Source organism: Argopecten irradians, chromosome 3 (genome assembly GCF_041381155.1).
Source record: "Argopecten irradians isolate NY chromosome 3, Ai_NY, whole genome shotgun sequence".
In the NCBI taxonomy this organism is placed as follows: domain Eukaryota; kingdom Metazoa; phylum Mollusca; class Bivalvia; order Pectinida; family Pectinidae; genus Argopecten; species Argopecten irradians.
The window spans coordinates 28,320,603-28,340,599 of NC_091136.1; the positions used below are offsets into that span (position 1 = coordinate 28,320,603).

General features: G+C 34.2%; 2 protein-coding genes across 3 annotated transcripts; one reads left to right on the forward strand and one right to left on the reverse strand.

The window, feature by feature from the left end:
• Positions 1 to 1,096: 1,096 nt before the first annotated feature.
• Positions 1,097 to 13,772, reverse strand: LOC138318102 (uncharacterized). Its single transcript, XM_069260207.1, has 10 exons — positions 13,646 to 13,772; positions 12,185 to 12,228; positions 10,742 to 10,851; positions 9,416 to 9,520; positions 8,862 to 8,986; positions 7,283 to 7,463; positions 6,550 to 6,656; positions 6,035 to 6,151; positions 5,490 to 5,608; positions 1,097 to 4,147 (listed from the first exon to the last, which is right to left on the reverse strand). Exons 2-10 carry the CDS (start codon positions 12,216 to 12,218, stop codon positions 2,109 to 2,111), a joined length of 2,937 nt encoding a protein of 978 aa, XP_069116308.1. The 5' UTR covers positions 12,219 to 12,228; positions 13,646 to 13,772; the 3' UTR covers positions 1,097 to 2,108.
• LOC138318107 (copper chaperone for superoxide dismutase-like) lies at positions 13,667 to 19,352 on the forward strand. 2 transcript variants are annotated; one of them, XM_069260216.1, is made up of 7 exons: positions 13,667 to 13,827; positions 14,575 to 14,647; positions 15,103 to 15,237; positions 16,072 to 16,264; positions 16,701 to 16,743; positions 17,084 to 17,241; positions 17,783 to 19,352. In XM_069260216.1, the coding sequence occupies exons 1-7, from the start codon at positions 13,810 to 13,812 to the stop codon at positions 17,919 to 17,921; spliced, it is 759 nt and encodes a 252-aa protein (XP_069116317.1). In that variant the 5' UTR covers positions 13,667 to 13,809; the 3' UTR covers positions 17,922 to 19,352. The 2 variants fall into 2 exon arrangements, with proteins under 2 accessions (XP_069116317.1, XP_069116318.1); XM_069260217.1 differs by lacking the exon at positions 13,667 to 13,827 and adding an exon at positions 13,894 to 14,049.
• Positions 19,353 to 19,997: the final 645 nt, after the last annotated feature.

Consider the following 19,997-nt stretch of genomic DNA (forward strand, 5'->3'; position numbering starts at 1 on the left):
ATAATTTACTTATTATACTTATTTTTAGGGTTGGATACCAGAACTCTATACAGTTACTCATTTTTAACAATACCAGTACATTTTCACTTCAATAGAACTGATACTGTTATCAGTATTTTCAAAAAATTCAACACCATTTTCTAAAGAAAATCCACATGTGCAAGTGTGAAAATAAAGAAGAAAGGCACAGAGTGTAGTAAGATAATGATCTTTAAAAGGCCTGCGATGCTATTTTATATTAAATGAAAAACATATTGTATGCACAACAACTGTATACAATGTTAAAGCAAATGAGGTATGTTAAACAACCAGTATATTTCTTCAAAGTATCAGTATCGTTAAAATACTGGTATCGTTTCGTTGATACTGGTATTGCATTGTATTGTTTCATGTTAAAGGGTATCCAACCCTACTTTATAGTTTTCAGCGAGTCAAGGAAGTATGGCACATGGGCTATTGGTTGAAAAGTGAAGTGGAGATAATCCTGTTATGTTCACAATCTACAGCAATATTCAACTTACAATTAATATAAGCTTTCTATACATATTTACAGTACATATATCATATGTACATTCCATGTGAGCTAATATCCATTACAAAATCAACTTCTCTGGGTAATATACATAAAAGAATTGTATAAGACATTTTAAAAAAACCCAGCCCAAAACTCAACAATTTAATAAATTTAAAACAGAGATCTTTCAAACATTCATGAAGTGTAAAATTGTTGAAATTATGCAATATTTCAGCTATCTTAAAATATTTCTTGCAATAACAATTTATAGTAAAGATATCAAAATTGTAGCACAACTTGCACACCTGATTTGACCCAAACAATCCAATATTTCACATAATAGACAGTTATTGGCTTAAATCCTTTACTTACTATACAATAGTAAATACATCAAAATTGTAGTAAGTTTTAGACTACATGGTACATGAATATTATTAATATTAATAAGTAACAAATGAATATAAAGTAATTGTCATGTATATGCTGTTAATTAAAAAATGAATAAATTTAAATTTAAGATTTCTGTATTGTATCATTCTCCTAGTTTAAGTCCATTATCTAAATTCCATTAATTCATGCCTGTGTAGTCAAAATTGTAAAAATGTATTTGCATGATTTCATGATTTCATATTTAGACATATGACAAAAATGACATCTATTTACAAAACGTACATATATACAAGCATATACATTGTGACAGATCCAATCCTCGATAACCCAAGGGTTAACATTGCCGACAGAGTATTTCCGGACGATTAACATAAGTTATAGATGGTGTAAGACACTAGCACTGTTCTATTTTCAACAGTTACATATACTTGACAGCTGTGCTATCATTTATTTCAACCTTTTAATTACCTTGCTAAAACCTATCTTCAAAAAGAAATTCAAATTGTATATATTGTAATCACCGTAATTAGTGCCCAGGGCACTTACAAAAATGTAACAAAGGGGGCACTTGTTAGAGAACCAAAATGTAAATTGTGGATAAAAAACCAAGTCAGCCATAAACTCTTTGTAATATGGGATACAATACCTATGTTATAAGCATCCCATCATTGTAAAACATTGTTTAATCCCCCAGTCATTATTTAGAACAAAAAGATTATAGGACTACAACTTAATAGTACAAGAAGATGACTGCTTTATGTTATTTCCATTTGTTTGATTTTTTATTATCAAAGAAAGACTAATAAGTGGATAATATAACAAATAGATAGTGCGAAAAACAAATATGTCACTAAATTATTCATTTTGCGGTAGGTCATTTATTTTGTAATGCTTTATACCCCTTACTGTTCAACTTCATTTAATCACCATAGAACCTTTTCAAACGAAGGACTGCTGATCATATTTGCCATTTTTTGTCATCATATTTGCAATTTGTCACATTATTTTGCAATTCAAGATATTCACTAATATTACTTGGTTAACATTACTATAAACTTAAAATTTGCCACAGCTTACTATATTTACAAAACCAAAGGTAAGCAAGAATAACAACAAGATTACATATTTATGAATGAATTAATCACTTGTGTGTGGTACAAACTAACAACATACCAAGAATACACTAGCACTATGCCACACTACATCATACACTAGGTACCGAGATGCTTAGTTGTTGGTAACCATGGTTCCCACTGAATGACTCTATAATGTAGGTACTAGTGCTGGAACCATCTGCAGCAGAACTTTTTGTCTCGGCTACCTCTGATGTTTCAAAATCAGACATTAAAATAACAGAAGAATCTAGACTTTCATTCAAAGTATCAAGTTTGTTCTCCTCCAACCCCATCATGAGGCACGAGCACTCCTCACTTTCAGACTCGCATCTCATGGACTTTTTCTTTAATTCCTCATTTTCCTCCTCTGAATCACTTTCCAAATACAGCAGTTTTAGTTCAGAAGACTCTGACGTGTGGGAAGAAGGGGATGATGATGAGATATATAATGGCTCACTCTTATCATCACAATCCAAAATGCCACTGAGATTGTTCTGAAATTTTGTGTTTAAAGAGCACCGTGTACTCCTACGAGGAGTTCCATATAAAGAACTATCCGACATATCACTGTTCTCACACAAATCAAACTTCCTATTCTTGCCACGGGGAAATGTTTTGGGTGTTATAATCTTTAGTCTCTTCTTGTTAACACTTTCCTGCTTCTTATCAGAAAGAGCTAGCCTTGTGCAGAGAGCAGGACTATAGCTCAGAGGCGAACTTGGCAGTAGCACTTCATCCATCACAGAATTAATGTTTTCATTCAAAGATCTTCTTGTAATTCGCTTAGGAGTGGAACCTACACTTTCAGTATTTGACTCTGAAGTCAATGGCATATCAGATTTGGGCCAACATTCCTGTGACTTTATCTTTTCTGACTTTGTAGCGTTTTCTTTCTTTAGCATGAACTGCTTGCCTTTGTATTTGATAATTAGGCTTTTCTCATCGTTACCATTTTCTTCTTCTCTCTGGTTGAGGAAATTAATGTCATTTTCCATATTGCCTTTCTCCTTTTGAATTGTTGTTTTAGGACTTCCTTTAGTTCCATTCCTTCCTTTTAGCCACTTTGTGATTGTTGTCTGGCCTTGTGAAATAATAGGTCTTGAACCTTTCTTGCTCTTGGTCTTTTTTGACGCTTTTGGAATCTGTTCACCTGATAGTCTCTTTTTCAATGTTACTACTTCTGTACTTTGTGATACTAGATTGTTTCCTTCACTTCTTTCACCAGATGAGTTTGATTCTGTCCCACCAGCTAAAAGAGCCATGAGAATTCCTTTCTTTTTCACAAGTTTTACTGGACTGTCATCAGCAGCAGACATTCCAGTATCTTCACTACAACTGCCTGTACTTGTAGAACCTTGTTGATAGGCCCTAGGTAAAAGTCGTCCTTTACTGTCTTTTGACAGTGGAGAGGTAATGGAATTTAAAGCATATCTTTTCTTTGTTGCTTTGGATTTTTTTCTAGAAAATGGCCCCTTACAATCCCTCCATGGATCTCTGTAACTCTTTTTTTTCTTTTTCGTTGGTGATATTTCAACATTCGACTTTGATCTCTTCAATTTAACTTTTGGATCTTTCATCATGCGTTCTAGGCGAAGTGTATCAGCTTGAGACAGTCCTACAGATCTTGTTCTTTTTACTATTTTGTGGGCTCTCTTTGCTTGTATGGCAAGGGCAGACTGTCTAACAGTGCTTTTAACTGGGGACTCCTGGTTCTGAGCAGGACCAGTCACAGTTGAGGAAGGTTGTATCTTGCTCGAAATCAGACCATTTCCTTCATCACTGAATAGTTTTTGACGTTTTGACGAGACATTTTTCATGTCTTTTTTGCGTTTTTTTGACTGTTCATTATATTCCTGGGATGTTGAAGGTTGACTGTCAACTGAGTCTACAACATTTAATTCATCATCTGTCTCCTCGTAAGACAAACGCAGAACAGTACCAGGTGACAAGGTGCTGGAGGGTGAAGGAGAAGAAATTGTTGAAGTCTTCGTGGGAAGCTTTTTCTTCACCAGTTTATCAGATTTGCCAGGGTATTCACTTTTACATTTGCTATTTAAATCTACTTCAACAGGTTTGCTTGACACAGGAGACTTTCCCTTTGGGGTAGTCTTATGCTTTCCTTTAGTTTCTACAAACGAGAAAAATAACACTTGTTTAAAAGATAATATAAATGCTCAATGTGTAAATTCACATTTGAACTTATGTACTGAACATTACAACATGACCTCTTATTTGAGTAAACTTGCACAATACAATTCCATATATATTTTTCTCTCATAACCACACGTGTAATACTGGCTGGTCTAGGGAAATACACTCATACTACTATGTTATTGGTACAATTTTAACATTTTTTTTTCCCGCAGAAACTAGGCTGGGTTTACTAGATGGGTTTTGCATTGAAAATATCACACAATTTTCATATAAGGAGAATGGACTTGCAGTGGCATTTTTGCCATCCAATTTTATTTCAAAATGGCGGAAAATCATAGTAGTACAATACGGGGGCTTCGTAATCCCAAAATGACGTTGGTAAAGTACTATTTACCGTCGATTAGACCCACATCCTGGTGATTATGACGTCGTCATTTGACGTGATTATTGTGATGTTATTATCACCAGAAGGTGGGACTAATTGTCGATAAATAGTACTTTACCCACGTTGTTTTGGGATCTCGAAACCGCCGTATTGCAATAAAACGTCAAAGTATGAAAGGAAAATATGTAGATATGAAGGATAGGAATATTCTACTCTTGGGATGACAAAATGTTTCTAGGTATCCTTTCCCCAGGTAATAAATAAATTAATGTACATCATTTTACTAAAATTATTTTGCCAATGGTGAAAGCCACAACATATATGACATATGGTATTAGGGCTGTAACGAGTACCCAGGTAACCCATAACAGGTCGGGTTTCAGCCATACCGGGGTCGAAAAATTTGTACTTTAACCCCGAAGCAGTTTTGTATATTAAGCAACAACTACCGAATGATGAGTAAGTACAAATAAAGTATTTTAGAAAGGAACCTTCATCTGACACACATTTCGATACTTAAAAGTGTTACGGTGATTTAATATTACCATGTTTCACATGCTGTAAACATCTACTCGTAACCGATTGTCCATCGTAAGAGTCCACAATGTAAGCTAGGCTTACGGCAATGTACAGTAAATGGTTATGTTCTAGTATAGAGAAACAGTGACTGGACAACAGAAAACTATTACTTTGAAATGTAGATATTGTAAGTAATAAATTGTGTGTAAACAAAAATTTAACACTCTGTCTAAACAGTAAAGCATTTCCTAAAACATTTTTATCGTTTTTCTCTGTACAGTACTTCCGGTCATGCGCACAAAGACTGCAATCATTGCCAATCAACATGGCTTCAGTGATGAAAACAGAATCGATTTGTACCTGTTACAGCCCTATATGGTATTTGCTAGATTTTTAATCTGTCAGAACTTACGTTTGTCAACAGCTTTACAATCCTGGCAGACATCTTCACGGCCAACCTTGGACAGACTGTGACAGCCTACGTGTGATCCCTGTGATCCGCACCAACTACATACAATGATCTCCCACTTCCTGTAGACAGAAGCAATAAGAATATTTCTTTACTGTATGCCCTAAATCCTACCTGATATGCATAAATCACATGGGTTTAACCCCAAACTGATGCTCTCTTCCATTGATATCATAAACAAGAGACCCATTGGCATCCAATTACTTCAAGTGCATTATATTGTAAAATAGAAACTCATACTAAAGTAGTGGTTTTGAAAAATGCACAATATATATTCTACATGGAACATTTTGAAGTACACCGCAATTAGTCATTTATGTAAGTGTGAGCTGAACCTCACAGGTGAAACTTAAAACTTTCAAACTGTAGAGGCCATCTTGAACTTTTTACCAAATGAACAAATGCAGAAAATCCGTAAAGAATGCTTTCATGGAAATTTGAGCATTCCCCTTTATATATCCATATGACATTAACACAAATATACTCACTGGCCATCCTTGTTATAGTCCCTGCCCTTTGGGCAATGACAAGTTCTAGCGTCACAGTGAAGATATCGCTCTAACAAGTCCCGAAAAGCATCAGGCTCTGTCTCCCAGGCAGCATCTCTGTTGTGGTAACAAGGTTCAAAAGAAAGTAATAATGTGGATCCACATTATTCCCTATATCAATGCCCTAACAGCTGAATTAGATAAGCAGTAGAATGCCGATAAATTTACAAACTAGAAATTGATCTCGGTCAGATCTCAATGAAATTATTCCATAGAGCGGTGATTTCCAAACACTTGTCACAAAGATCAACTGTTTACCAATTTTCAATTGAAATCAAGTATTTTAAAATTTTGACTCCTTTAGGTGTCATGTCAGCCATCTTAGATTTCTCTTATCCCTATCGCAAATTGACAGCTATTGTAAGACCAGAGTTAACTGTACCAGGTATATTCTAGCTATTCTGCTGGTTAGAAACCAAAATTGATTAAAACAAAAATTGTATTGTTTTACTCACTGGTCCGGCAGGTATATACCAAACTTGAGCATCTCTTCCTGGAATATCTCCTTGTTGTTACACAGTGGACACTTGAAGAAGTAGAGGCCAGCCGTCATTGCATGTTTCTACAATTGAGCAAATCACACAAATATATAACACATGTTTTTTCTTTACCTGAAGATGTCAAACTAGCCACTGACAGAACAGTTAAGGCATAATTCTACAACAGAGGAAATCAGATAAATCTTTATAGGTTGTTTTACTATATATAGCTGTGCCTTATGATGAAAACATTTGAACTAGCAAATATATATGGAGTTTGTGCAGATTTCTTACTGCAATTTATGTTTTGTACAGTATATTGTATGATACAAAAGGTGAATACGGTAGTAACTAAGTAATTTATTAATAGTTTTGAAATATATCATTAAATTCAATTAATAGCAAACATATTCAAGGGCTAAAATTTCAAATTCACAGCATTTGAAATTGAAAGTGTCAATTAAACATTTCATATGATTCTCTGGACATCATGTCGTATAAGTACTGAATATAGCCACAGCCTAGGATTATAATTCTATTTTGCCTATGTTATTCCATATTCATTAAAACACAAGTGAAAATTCATATTATCATTTCAAGATTTTTGACTTATTATCTAAAACCAGAAAATGTGAAAGGGTGGCCAAGTGTTAAGGTGTCTCCAAAACTTGGTGAATGGGACAGGTCAATGAAGTGTGTGAATACTGACCGAGATACAGGATCTATGGAACCAGGAGTTATGACAGCATGGAGCTCGCAAAGTTTCATTGGAGGCTCTGGTCTCTACAGATGTCATACATATAGCACATGTTGTGTTGGCAGTACCATAGAAAGCCAGCCGGTCACTAACAGACACCACCTGTCTCGGTCGATGCTCCTCACAAAATGACCTGCAACACAATCATATTATAATGGCATGGTATATCTAATCATTAATATTTACAATTGCCACTGTTTCTGTATCGATAAACTATGTTGGGGCAGATCTGTTTATTTCCCAATAACTTTAGTGCAGAACATGACCCGATTCGGTGCGTATGAATACCTGTTAACATTGGCGGACTTCCTTTGACATTCCATAAAATCACGTGTCAATGTGTACTAATGACACATGTATGAAACAATCAGAGACATACAATAAAACACATTTATGTTTTGAATGTATTATTGCTATTTGACGTGAATAAAATAACTGAAATATGAGAATTATGTTTTGTGACATCATGGAAAAAAGGGCAGGATTAAGCCGTCAGTCAACAGTGTGCTTTTTGGAATGGCTGTTGTGTATGGATAAACATGACAGCAGTATAATTTTGACGGCGATTACCACACGGTAAATGATTGTATCTGATGTTCTAGTTGATTTTATTGTTTAAAGAAAATATTGTAAATATACGGATTAACCTCTTACTTTGGTTAGTTTATGAGATAATAAACCCAATGGAGCAGTCGGTAAATTTGGCAATTTATCTCGTGCTCCATTGGGTTTATCATCTCATAAACTACACAAAGTAAGAGGTTAATCCTTAAATAACATGTTTTTTTTTTTTTTTAAATGTACACTGATGAAAATAGGCCAATCAGAAAACAAGAGTATCAATTCATCTCATATAATGAATTATCATGACAACAAAGAAAACAATTACTTTGTATTCAATGAGTACTTCTTATTTTGATATCATAAATATGATCCAAAGATGAGCTCCTCAAGGTCCTGGAAACTGCAATTCCATCTTTGCAAATCAAAGAGTTATCTGCCCTTGCATATAGGAATGGTAGTGACATCATTATTTTGTGAGTGAAAATAAGGTTGTTACCCCTGAACAAATTTATGTTGTTCTAACAGAAATGTGACGTAACAATCAATATATTCCTGCATAGGCAAAACATTCTGTAATATGCAAATAATCTGAAATCTTTCACAAGATTGTGAAGACACTAAACTTTGTTGTTCTTAATGTCATGAAACTGGCATCAAATTTGGTACTGAAGTGTTGCATAAGGTAGCAGGCTGGTATACTACACACAGATTCATTACTGAAGTGTTGCACATGGTAGCCAGTAGTAACTGGATCCAGATATCACAGTACTCTAGTATACTACACACAGATTCATTACTGAAGTGTTGTACAAGGTAGTCTGGTATACTACACACAGATTCATTACTGAAGTGTTGTACAAGGTAGTCTGGTATACTACACACAGATTCATTACTGAAGTGTTGTACACTGTAGTCTGGTATACTACACACAGATTCATACTACTACAGGACAATCAGTCATACATACCTGAATGAATCATAATACTGATGAAGGGTACCAATTTTTTTGCCACATCCAAAATGGAAGACGCGTCGGCAGGCCCCCACAACACATCCTATGGTAGCACCCTTCTGTTTACAGTATGTACAGCGCTAAACAAAGCAGAACAAATAAAACTATACAGCAGTGGCCGAGGTATATTTCTTTTAGAAATTAAATATACAGCAGTATAATAATATGATTGTGTTATATACATCTGAGTGTCAGAGAAGATAAATGAAATTTTAATACTAGATTAGTGATTTATGTCTGTTAACAACAAAACAATGTGACTTCACAAATTTAGTTCTAAAGGTGCTTTCAGTGGAGATTTGGCATCTAAATTTTATATATATAAAGATTTACTAAAATTACTCATCAGGTTCATATCAAATAAACCTGTTGACGGTAAACATAATCCTTTAAGCGTCATATATGCCACAACTGTCTGAATACATCTTCTAAAGATTTGCTGAGGAGTGTTTTTATCTTCTTACACACATCAACACAAATATGTGTAGTTATATACAGGTATTCCTCACCAGTCTGGCTCCTCGTCTAACTTCCTTCATGATGTCTTCAGGCATGAAACCAAAGATTCCTTCATTTTCTGACTTTCCACCTTGACTTAAACCACTAGAAAATAGCTGAAATGACAGGAAATAAAACTTCATATTCTAATTGCAGAGCTGCCTGTGTCTTAGAACTTCACTAGACTTAACGTTTTTTCACAGCAGTGATTTTCCTTGTCGGTCTAGTGTTTCAATTTTGTTTTGACCGCAGAGTCATTTTTGTTTATATGGTTGGTTTGACTGGTTAGATCTAGTCATTTGTTTGTGAATTAATGACAAATCTGGTGATTTTATATATTTTTTCAGATGAACCTTGACAAATCCCTTAAAATCTGCGAGCCAATAAGGATTTATACTACAAAAAAACAACTCTATGAACTGTCCCAACCAGTCCAACTGTATAAACGAAAACGAACCAGGTAAGCTAGAAAAGGTGACTGTGCATATGTTAAGAGCATTATCAGTTAAATTTCATAGGCAAAACACACAGATGTAGGTGATATGTGCACTTTGAACTCAGGGTACCGTACTTATAACACATCCTCGGTAACCCAGGCGATATATACACTAACTTTAATATCCCCTGGGAGCAATCGCGACCTTCATCTCGAACTCCTGAATAATTAATGAGGCATTTTCATCGGTTCCGTCACGCACACCCATCGCATAATTTGACCAATCACATTAGACTTAACAAAACCGAATAGGTAGTCTAGAAATAAAGATGGCGTCGCCCTTTCAGTTGTCGAGTGTATTGGAACGATTTACCATTCCAGTACTAAAAGAATTTCAAACGAAAAGTTTTGAGGCTTTATTGGAAGGAAAAGATGTTTATCTGTCGGTGAAGACAGGTGGGGGTAAGAGTCTGTGCTATCAGGCCTTTCAACAATTATGGACAGAAAAGAATGACGGAGATTCAAATTGTGCAGTGTTGGTTATTTCACCACTTGTTTCAATAATGAAAGAACAGAGCGACTTTTTAGAATCTCGAGGCTTTCGGGCCACTTACATTGGGAAGGACTCGTCGGAAGATAATGACATTTCACAAAGTTGCCACAGAAGCGGCATGTCTTCATGGGCGCAGCCATTGATATCCATAAATATTTTCCCTCCAAGCCTGAAGAGTTCTCATTTTGAAAAAGTTATGTTGATTGGTTTCTATTTATAGAATGACGTCATTGAAACGAAGCTATGAGATCGAGTACGCCCACGGGTTGATAAGTGTAGCGTAGTGTAGTGCGATCACCCGTGGGTCTCAGACGATGTTATAACACAACTTCTGTATAACCTACTTACCATGCAAAAGTAGTGGACAGTTAGATCACATTTTTTGATCAGCTTGCCAAACACTTCTTCATTGTCTTCATCAAGGTTGCAAAATGCACAGACATTGGGATCAACCACAACTGGAAAAAAAATAAATAAAAAATTGCTAAAATGGCAATGGAATGCGAGACTTTCTATTAATCTGAGAGCAACTTTACTTGCAGTAAATGAAGAGAAAACAGCTAATGAAATCTATAGTGTTTACAGGTATTAGGTATAGTATCATGGGTAGACCTCTATTGTTTAGTTACGACTGTAACCTATCCCGTCTTTGCATGCTTATTTAAAACTTATCTTCCTTTGCGGGTAGGTATAAATTGTGATGCTCTGTGTTTGTGATCGTGATGTCAAAGTTTTCAGAGAAAACAATCCATTTTGCTCAGAAAATAATGACATCCTGTAATGGAGATACCTCTGTAATAATATATATTATATGCAAAGACAGAATTGGTAATTGTAAACACCTGAATAATTGTGATTAACTAGAAATATGTCTCATCTAAAAAATAAGAGATGCAACTCCTGAGGCAGGTACTAAATGGTATATTCTAGGTTCATCTGGTGCTGCTGGTTGCCGACATGTTTCGGCCTTAAAGGCAGGCCGTCATCTGAGTACAGCTTACATGGTGTACAAATAGTAAAGTATGATAACAGAGGTCATGTGATAATAATAATATATTATGACGTCATAGATAAGTTGCTAAGGAAGTAATGGAGGAAATGATACATAGCTAAATGGTGATTGGTCTCAAATCTAGGAATGTGAATGCCAGAGTTTTATGAAATTTTAAAGATGAATGACACAATAGAAATAATCAATTAGTTTGACTATATAAACCTGATTTGCATTATATTGTTCAAGAAGTTTCCAAAGTCTATCAGATGCTTAGAATATCGTGACCGATGCAAGAGTTTGTATGATACGTCGCTTGAAGTTTACACAAAACGAATGTGTTTAGCACTCTCTAATGTCATTGTTGGTAATTTATAGAACATCGCTGATATGTGTCTCTTAGTATATGTTTTTAAAAGGTTGGTGTCACTAAATCATGGCGCAATCCATTAAACAAGAAACATAAGATGGTGTAAGACAGTATAAGACTGTATCATGTGCGCAGTTGGACTCTGCCATATATCAGATGTACACAGACTACACACCCGACAAGGAAAACAATAGTGCTAGAGTATGCTAGCACAAAAAATCATATATGTTATTTATGCTTAAATTCATTAGCATTATTTTATAAATTCAAGAGAATGTTTGAATTCTACAAAAAATATATTCATTTAAAGGTTAATTCGAGTGAACAGGGAAGAGACACACTAAATGGTGAATGGTAATTATATAAATATGCCATGAAGGATGCGTCTAGTATGGGGCTGTGCTCAGTAATTTGATGAGATTAAGATCACCTGGAAGACTCTCTCTTCTTTTTTTAGATGGCATCTTGATGCTCCTGAAAAAAAAAACCATGCAAGATTACATTAACAATTGAATTTTTCATAAAACATATGACAATTTAAATGCATATCAAAACACAATGTTTTGTCTCTCTTTTTCATTTTCACAGAAACAGGTTTCATATAATGATTGTCATAGTATGACTTTCGTGAATTAATTTGACGGTTGTAATTTCGTTGTCACACCCTCGTAAGTAGGGAAAGATTCTTTATTTTTTCCTTTTTGGTTCAGTTAACTGCACTTCAATATAGGTGACATCATTGACAATGCACGCTACAGGCTGGTTACACAGCATGAAGACAAAAAGTCTTGTCAATTATCACATAATTGTTTTAAATATATCAGAATTTAGGTTCAAAAAGTTAGTGCATGCAATCTGCCCTAGGGTTGAGATATTTCTTGCTGCTAAAACCAGTGACAAATCAGTAAATTGTAAATCAGTAAAACGATATTAGTTGTGAGATGTTTTCAGTTGGGTAAATTATAAATTCTAGTAAATAGAATGTTTTGAATTATGTCACAAAAGAGCATGTCCTAGACGATTCAGAACCATATTAGGCCTAGTTATAAAACTGAGTAGGATATAAGAGTTTGAAAAATTATGGAGAAGAGTATTGGAACTGCTGAACTATGTGTAATCCCTATTATTTTTCAGAATTCCTCCTTGAGACACAGTTCTTTATCTTGATGTTTCTTGACATTTAGATTATCGATCAAATGTCCTAACATAAAAGAACCAATTATTGAGAAAGTCCAAAAGGGATTAAATAAGGACTGTCGTATACAACTATAGCTGCAAATGGTTCACTATAAAAGACAAAATTGATGGCTTTTTACTTTAAAACTAAACAGCTTAATTATAAAATAGGCTGTTTATATGGCTAGTGGGCTACAGTACAGTGATAATGTGAGATAAGTTTAATTTCCTGTTACACAGGAATATCGACAATTCAAACACAATTTGTTCAAATTTGTTCGTTATGTTCGTTATGTTGCTGAATGTAATCTCTGTAAATGCAATGCTATGTTTCTTCAATATTCATTTTATTGGTATTGTAAATCCTGCTTATCAAACCAAGATCGCGAGATGAAAATAATTAAGACAATTATGATTCACGATTAATTGCATGCAACGTCTAAATGCATGCTAAAACGAAACTTCTCCGAAACACGAAATGAGCAAAATGTTTGTAAAATGTGTCATTTGCATGCTCTTTTTGTTTATTTGTGCACTGCTTTATACATTTAAGAACGTAAAGTTTACTGCCGGATGTGTACGAAGCACCTGTTGTTTTGTTATTTAGTCGTGCGAGCTTCCGATCTCTTGACCTGTCGCATTTTAAATTACAGGGACACGTGGCATGCTCACAATTATATGTTAACAATATTATTATTCATGCAAATATATATACCTTGTCTGGTAAACTTATAGTTATAATCGCCTGTCTTCCGTTTGTTAAGACATCGCCAATCGCATCGTTGGACCCCTAATTCCTTCGCTGTTTTCAAACCTTGCGGCGGGTGACATAGTCACGTGACACAATTTGAGCTCATAATTTGATGACGATTTTCCAAGATGTCAGCTTCCACGGTGGTAAATGTCATATGACAAACTATTTGTTGTTTGTATTTACAACTCGTATATGATTATTTTTTTTCTTCTTTTGAATTGTAGATATTGAGATATCCTTAAGGGCTTTCGTACACTATATGCGAAATTAACCCCAATGCAAATTTAGAAATGGAACAATTTGATAAAAGAAACGGAAAGGGAAGTAACTCTCTAGTTTGTTTTCTATGCAAATTATAAGCTTAGGTTAGTTACATTGTAGAAGTACAATGCATCTCTAATCAATCACCTTTTTATTTAATGATCTGTATTTAATTACAAGTTGGTGGGTCTAGCGACATATAGAAATCTCCCGTAAATCTTTTGAGGGCCTAAAATCATAATATTAGCATCCTTTGAAACACTGAACCACTCACTACTTACGTGGGGGGGGAACAATTTAAACACATGAATCAACAACTTAAATTAACAAACACATAATTGTAAGAGATTGACACAACATGAATATATTGCAGCCTTCTAAAACATAAAGTTGATCAGATGCCTGCATGTATTAAATAATTCACACGAGTTCACAATGCACTGCATATTTAATATTGAAGAGGCTGTTCATGAAATGTCACCTTGCTGTTGATAGGATGTAAACCCAACAATCTAACCAACCAGTGTACATAGATATATAGGAAAAATATTGATTAGATTAGACAAATCATAATTGTTGCTTTAATTCTTAATCTGACTGTGTCAAATCTTCATTAATTTGTTTTTCAGATGGAGTTTGCTGTCAATATGACATGTGAGGGATGTGTAAAAACTGTAAGATCAACACTTGAAGGAGTGGAGGGTAAGTTATTCCCATAACAAAAATCATAAGAGTTGAGTATTCAGCTGGGTTTTTTTATCTAACATTATTTTGCTCATTGTCGACACTCACACTTCCAAAGGCCTATTTCTTTGATGCTATTGTTCCAATGTCATATGAAGACAGAAATAATAATAAAATACAAATATTTATGGTTGTTTCCATGATAATACTGTAACAGAGCACATGATTTGATACAAACAATCACTGCCTCTGCCAAGATTCGAACCTGGGACCTCTGGGTTACTAGTCTGACAGTACATATACGGGCAGTATATTGCGGCTAGTATTCACCAGGGTTACAATAATACAATATGTATTTACAGTTTAGGTATTCCTATTCATTTTCCTTTTGGTGCATGCACAATCAGTACCAAATCAATGCTTCTTACTGACTTTAACTTATTTTATTGATAGTCTTTGTTTTATTTGTACAGGCATTAAATCAGTAAAAATAAATCTGGAGAATGAGCAGGTGATTGTAGAAGGAAATCTTCCATCAAGTCGTGTAAAGGATATGATAGAGGCCACAGGAAAACTAGCTGTGCTAAAAGGATATGGCTCAAATGCAGGTGACACCATTAAAAAGTAGAACAAAATCATCCTTTATCACCGACGGTTAAAAAGTGATTTGTTGTGCTTTACCTCTAACATTATTGGAGTAGGGAAGTGGATTCCTTGGTTACCTCTCTTAATTGTACCCACATGTACACTGAAAGCTTAAAACATGCAGCATTCATCTTTCAGTCTAGATGTATTTAAGGTACTATTGTGGGGAAAAAAGAATGATAAAACAAGAAAATATTTGGTGGACTTTTTGAATTTAAGTATTTGTAAAGAGTAGTCCCCTAATTTATTACCAATTATTTCCGCCTAGTTTGAGATTTCCTGTCTACAATATGTAACTAAATATCCATAAGAATGCTATCTGTTTGGGATTGTCCATGTTTACAACCTATCAAAGCTTAATCTGCGGATATATCATTATTCAGTGGCTTTGATGATTTACTTTTATAATATATTTCGAAAATTAAAAAAATGATATACTTATTAAAACTTTCATTTGAAGATCAATGCTTTGGAATACATTGTATTAATTAAAGGAGTTAATGCACTGTTATGTGATGAAAATTAAGGGAGAAGACCTATTTAGACAATGTGTGTTGCCTTATATTCCTTTTACATTCGTCAAATTTTTTTTTGGTATCAAATTCGGTAAAATTCTTAAAATATTGGAGAGTTAGACTCAGCAATTGTGAAAAAGAAAAGTTATACAAACTGAAATGAATGTTACTCCCCCTCTGTACTAGTCATTAATAGTATGGTACATAGAAATCAAATTCACACCAGAAAATCCTGTTTTGCATTTTAATACATTGTGTTTATGGCTGTCTGTTCACATACAGAAACTCCACCAAAGCAAACTGCTGCAGCGGTGGCCATGATGGAAGCTGGAAATACTAACATCAAAGGAGTGGTGAGGTTTGTGCAGACTGATGAGGATACCTGTGTAGTAGACGGGACTGTGGATGGACTACCTCCAGGGAAACATGGGCTCTTCATCCATCAGTGTGGTGATTTATCTGATGGCTGTCGCAGGTACATGTATTCACAGGGCATTAGATTTTGCTGTCTTCATGCATGGTCACGTTTATTTCCATGTACTTATTTCTTGTAAAAAAAAGGTAACAAAGACTGAAAATATAATTATTATGGTCTGTTGTGGTTACAAATTAACAATGCACAAACAATATACCCGCAAAAAAGAACAAGTATTAAATGAAAACTTTCTTTCTCAGACTCTGAAAAATCAGTAAAGCAATGTACAGTACATACACTCAAGCATGGTTTGAAAAACAGAAATCGCTGATGCTAGTGATGTAATAAATGCATCATAAATTGGGGTTTTAGCCAAAAAAAGAAAAGAAGATGATTCATAAATAGTTTCCAATTCTTCAATTTTTATTGTGCTTGTAAATTATGCATTTGAAGAATGGTCTTTTTGTTGACTGAAATCTATATTCTTTCTTTTCAGCTGTGGAGATATTTTTGGAAAAATGGGCCCATTGACCAGACAGGTTGGTGATTATTAAACAAAATTGTTTGGTGTGATTTTTCGAGTTTTTGTTATTGTGAACAAGATAAATAGAAAATAAATTATCTCCTCTTGAAATGATTGTAATTATGCCTGGGAAATTTCTCAGAGATATGTTGCTACTGATAATTAATGAGTTATCTCTCCTTTGATCATGTATATTTTAATATGATTTTTATGTGTTGCTTGATAAATTTCACATTGCATTGTATAAACTCCTGCATTATTGGAGATGATAAAATTTCTGATTGTCTAAGCACTTCCGGCGTCAGAGAATTGGCATAAATGATGAAAGTGTAATGATGTGTGTCTTTTTGTTACAGGTAGCAGGAGCTATGGGAGATATAGTGGTACATCCTGATGGTCGGTCCGAGTTTCATATGGTCAATAAAAATCTCAAAGTCTGGGACATGATTGGTCGATCCATGATTATCCATGAGGAAGACACAGAAGCTTGTATTCAAAATAAATTGGAGAACAGGTAATTGATGGGAAAGGGTTTTCTTTCTCATAGATGTGAGTCTCATGCTAAACAATGTCATAGTGCAGACTGGGTGAGGTTGTGTGTGTTCCAAATCAAAGTAAAAATACCTTTACCTACACATAAGAATAAAAGATAAACATGATAATTCAAGTCTTAAGTACTATAGAAGCAGATAATATTAATATAGGTATGTATTTCAGTCTATTAAGCCTGTAAGTGTGCTTTGTCTTGATGAACATTTGATGTGTGTGGGTGTGTGTGTGACAGTTATGGGTTCAGTTCTCTGAATTCTCTGGTTTTCTTCCACCACCATCTTGCCCATTCATAAAGAGATTTTTGATACATAATTTGAACCAAATGGAATAATAATTATAGTTTTGTTGAATCTTGTTATTGTCTGTCCCTCCCTAAGTTGCCTTGCTATGCAATACAAGTATTTATGTCTTCCTGATATTTTCTACTTTTTAAAATTGTGACACGACTTTTCTTTTTACTTTGAATAATCCCACTAAATCGTGTTGTACTTGTTCCCTGACAGGTTAGTGTGTGGCATCATTGCCAGGTCACCAGGTCTGTTTGAGAACAGTAAGAAAATTTGTGCTTGTGATGGTGTTACGTTGTGGGATGAGCGTAATGTTCCAATCGCCGGAGAAGGGCGCAGCAAGTCTAAAATGTAGGCTGATCTCTTAATCAACATATCTCACCAAATATGATTTAGATATGACACATGGAAAAAGGATGTTCTTCAAAGACAATGGATGTGCTATCAGTGTCAGCTTACACCGGTTGACATTGCCCTGAGGAATATATATTTTTTTTAATTATTGTATGGGCACATGACTTTTATGATTACCATTACGCAGTGCTATATCCGGTTTTTGATAGAATCATTGCAACAATAATGGGCACCGTATACAATAAAAAGATTTACACATTATTTGTATCCATTTTGATCTTTTCTTGGTTTGAATAATTATGTGTATGAACTTGTTCTACATTTTCTTGAAGAAATGTTTGTAAAAACATATACACTGTATATCAATTGAATTGATAATCCCAAGATTTCAAAGCATCTAAAACCGTAAAAGTAATGCTTTTCCTGCCATTTAACATTGTGGCACATGGAAAGGCATGGTTATAATGGTAGCTATCTTACCTGGTATGATTTGAAAGTTACAATGATAAACTAAATGTGTGTAAATATCCAAAGGTATTTTAATGATGTATGTATGTTTAATAATGTTGGAGATATGTATAATATTAAATGTGTTTGTGTATATTTGATTAAAGACCATACAGGCTATCCTGATAGAGTACATAACTTTAATTGGAGGAGCACTCCACCGTGTAAAGGCCCAATAAAACAAAAAAGTCTGTTTAGGGTTACGTTGGTAAAAAAAATATGGTCGGTAGGTCGGGATTATTATTATTTATTTTTTTTGGTGTATTTCACTCTGAAGTAATGCCCGGGACTGGAGTCTGAGATTGAAAATCCCGACTTTGAACTTTTTTGTAGAAAAGAGGGAAAACAATAGGATCTGGGGTAAAAATTTAGGGTCAGTCGGGTAACCCTAAACAGATATATATTTTTTTTTTGCCTAATGATTATAGTAATGGATGGACAGAGTAATGAGCCACAAGATTTATCAGTTTTGGATTATGCTTTTTACAGTCCTATATAAATGTATTTATATAGGCAAAGAAATAGGTTACGAAAAAAAAGGGTAAAACAGTATACATGTACATGTATATGATATAATTTTCAATAAAAAAAATCAGATTATGTTATCTTGATTAAATATTCAATAAATGTAGGGGCCAGTTTTAATTAAGGCATAATTATTGTACTATGCTTGTCATCAGAAAGTAAAGGTATTTGTGAAATTGTGTGTAAAGTATGGAGAGCTATAGATGGAAAGAAAGAAATTTAATGTTTGATTTGAGATTTTACTGCAGAAATGTTATGTTGATATGTGCTATATGAAATCAAAGCTTATATACCTGTGATTATGTAATTTTAAAATATAATGCACAATGCTTTATAAATGATGCTGATCCATAATACATTGTAATTTGAAGGAAAAATTGAAATAAAGCTTCAAATGCAGTATTAATGGTTTTGTAATGGTTTATCTGCATGAGGGTTGGGGGGTTGGTTGGGCTGATGGAGCTCTATGCATGTATTCATATATATATATATGTGGATGATAGTAGGCAAGCTTTTCGTTGTTTTACTTGGATATATTTACTGTAAGTGCTGTTCCAGGAAAACATATATGGCACCCAGGGAAGGCACTTTAAAAAATAGAATGTGCCGTGGTGGGTTCAAAATAAATTCACTTCTGTGCCAGGGTGGTATTTCAATCAAATAACTTCTGTAATAATTAACAGAATATTTATCTAAAATCCTTCAACAATTCCCTGCACCATGTACTGTTTAAAAAATCATATTAAATTCAATCAACTGTCACCATTGGAATCGATTCTTAGATGTTGGCACACTGATCAGCAAACTTAACTTTGAATTAACATTTGTTACATGTCAAGGAAAACAGAGAATGTAGTAATCAATGTTATTCACGGTATCAATTTCTGTGACTTTTTCGGATTTTATTTTACGATCTGTTATTTTAACATATATTACGAAATATTGCAAGAAATATTATTAATCAATGGAGAAATCAATATTTCAAACTTGGCATTGATTGTTCAGAGAATCAATGGCTATATTTATTCATTTTTATTATAGTTTT

What these genes read in the sequence shown, in the direction of transcription:
- LOC138318102 (XM_069260207.1), bottom strand. Translation starts at nt 12,218, where the DNA reads ATGCCATCTAAAAAAAGAAGAGAGAGTCTTCCAG. An exon ending in AAGAAGAGAGAGTCTTCCAG is followed by an intron (nt 10,852 to 12,184) that starts GTGATCTTAATC and finishes TTTTTTTTCCAG; the next exon opens with TTGTGGTTGATCCCAATGTC. An exon ending in GACTATAACAAGGATGGCCA is followed by an intron (nt 5,609 to 6,034) that starts GTGAGTATATTT and finishes TTCTGTCTACAG; the next exon opens with GAAGTGGGAGATCATTGTAT.
- LOC138318107 (XM_069260216.1), top strand. An exon ending in AGGATATGGCTCAAATGCAG is followed by an intron (nt 15,238 to 16,071) that starts GTGACACCATTA and finishes GTTCACATACAG; the next exon opens with AAACTCCACCAAAGCAAACT. An exon ending in CAAAATAAATTGGAGAACAG is followed by an intron (nt 17,242 to 17,782) that starts GTAATTGATGGG and finishes GTTCCCTGACAG; the next exon opens with GTTAGTGTGTGGCATCATTG.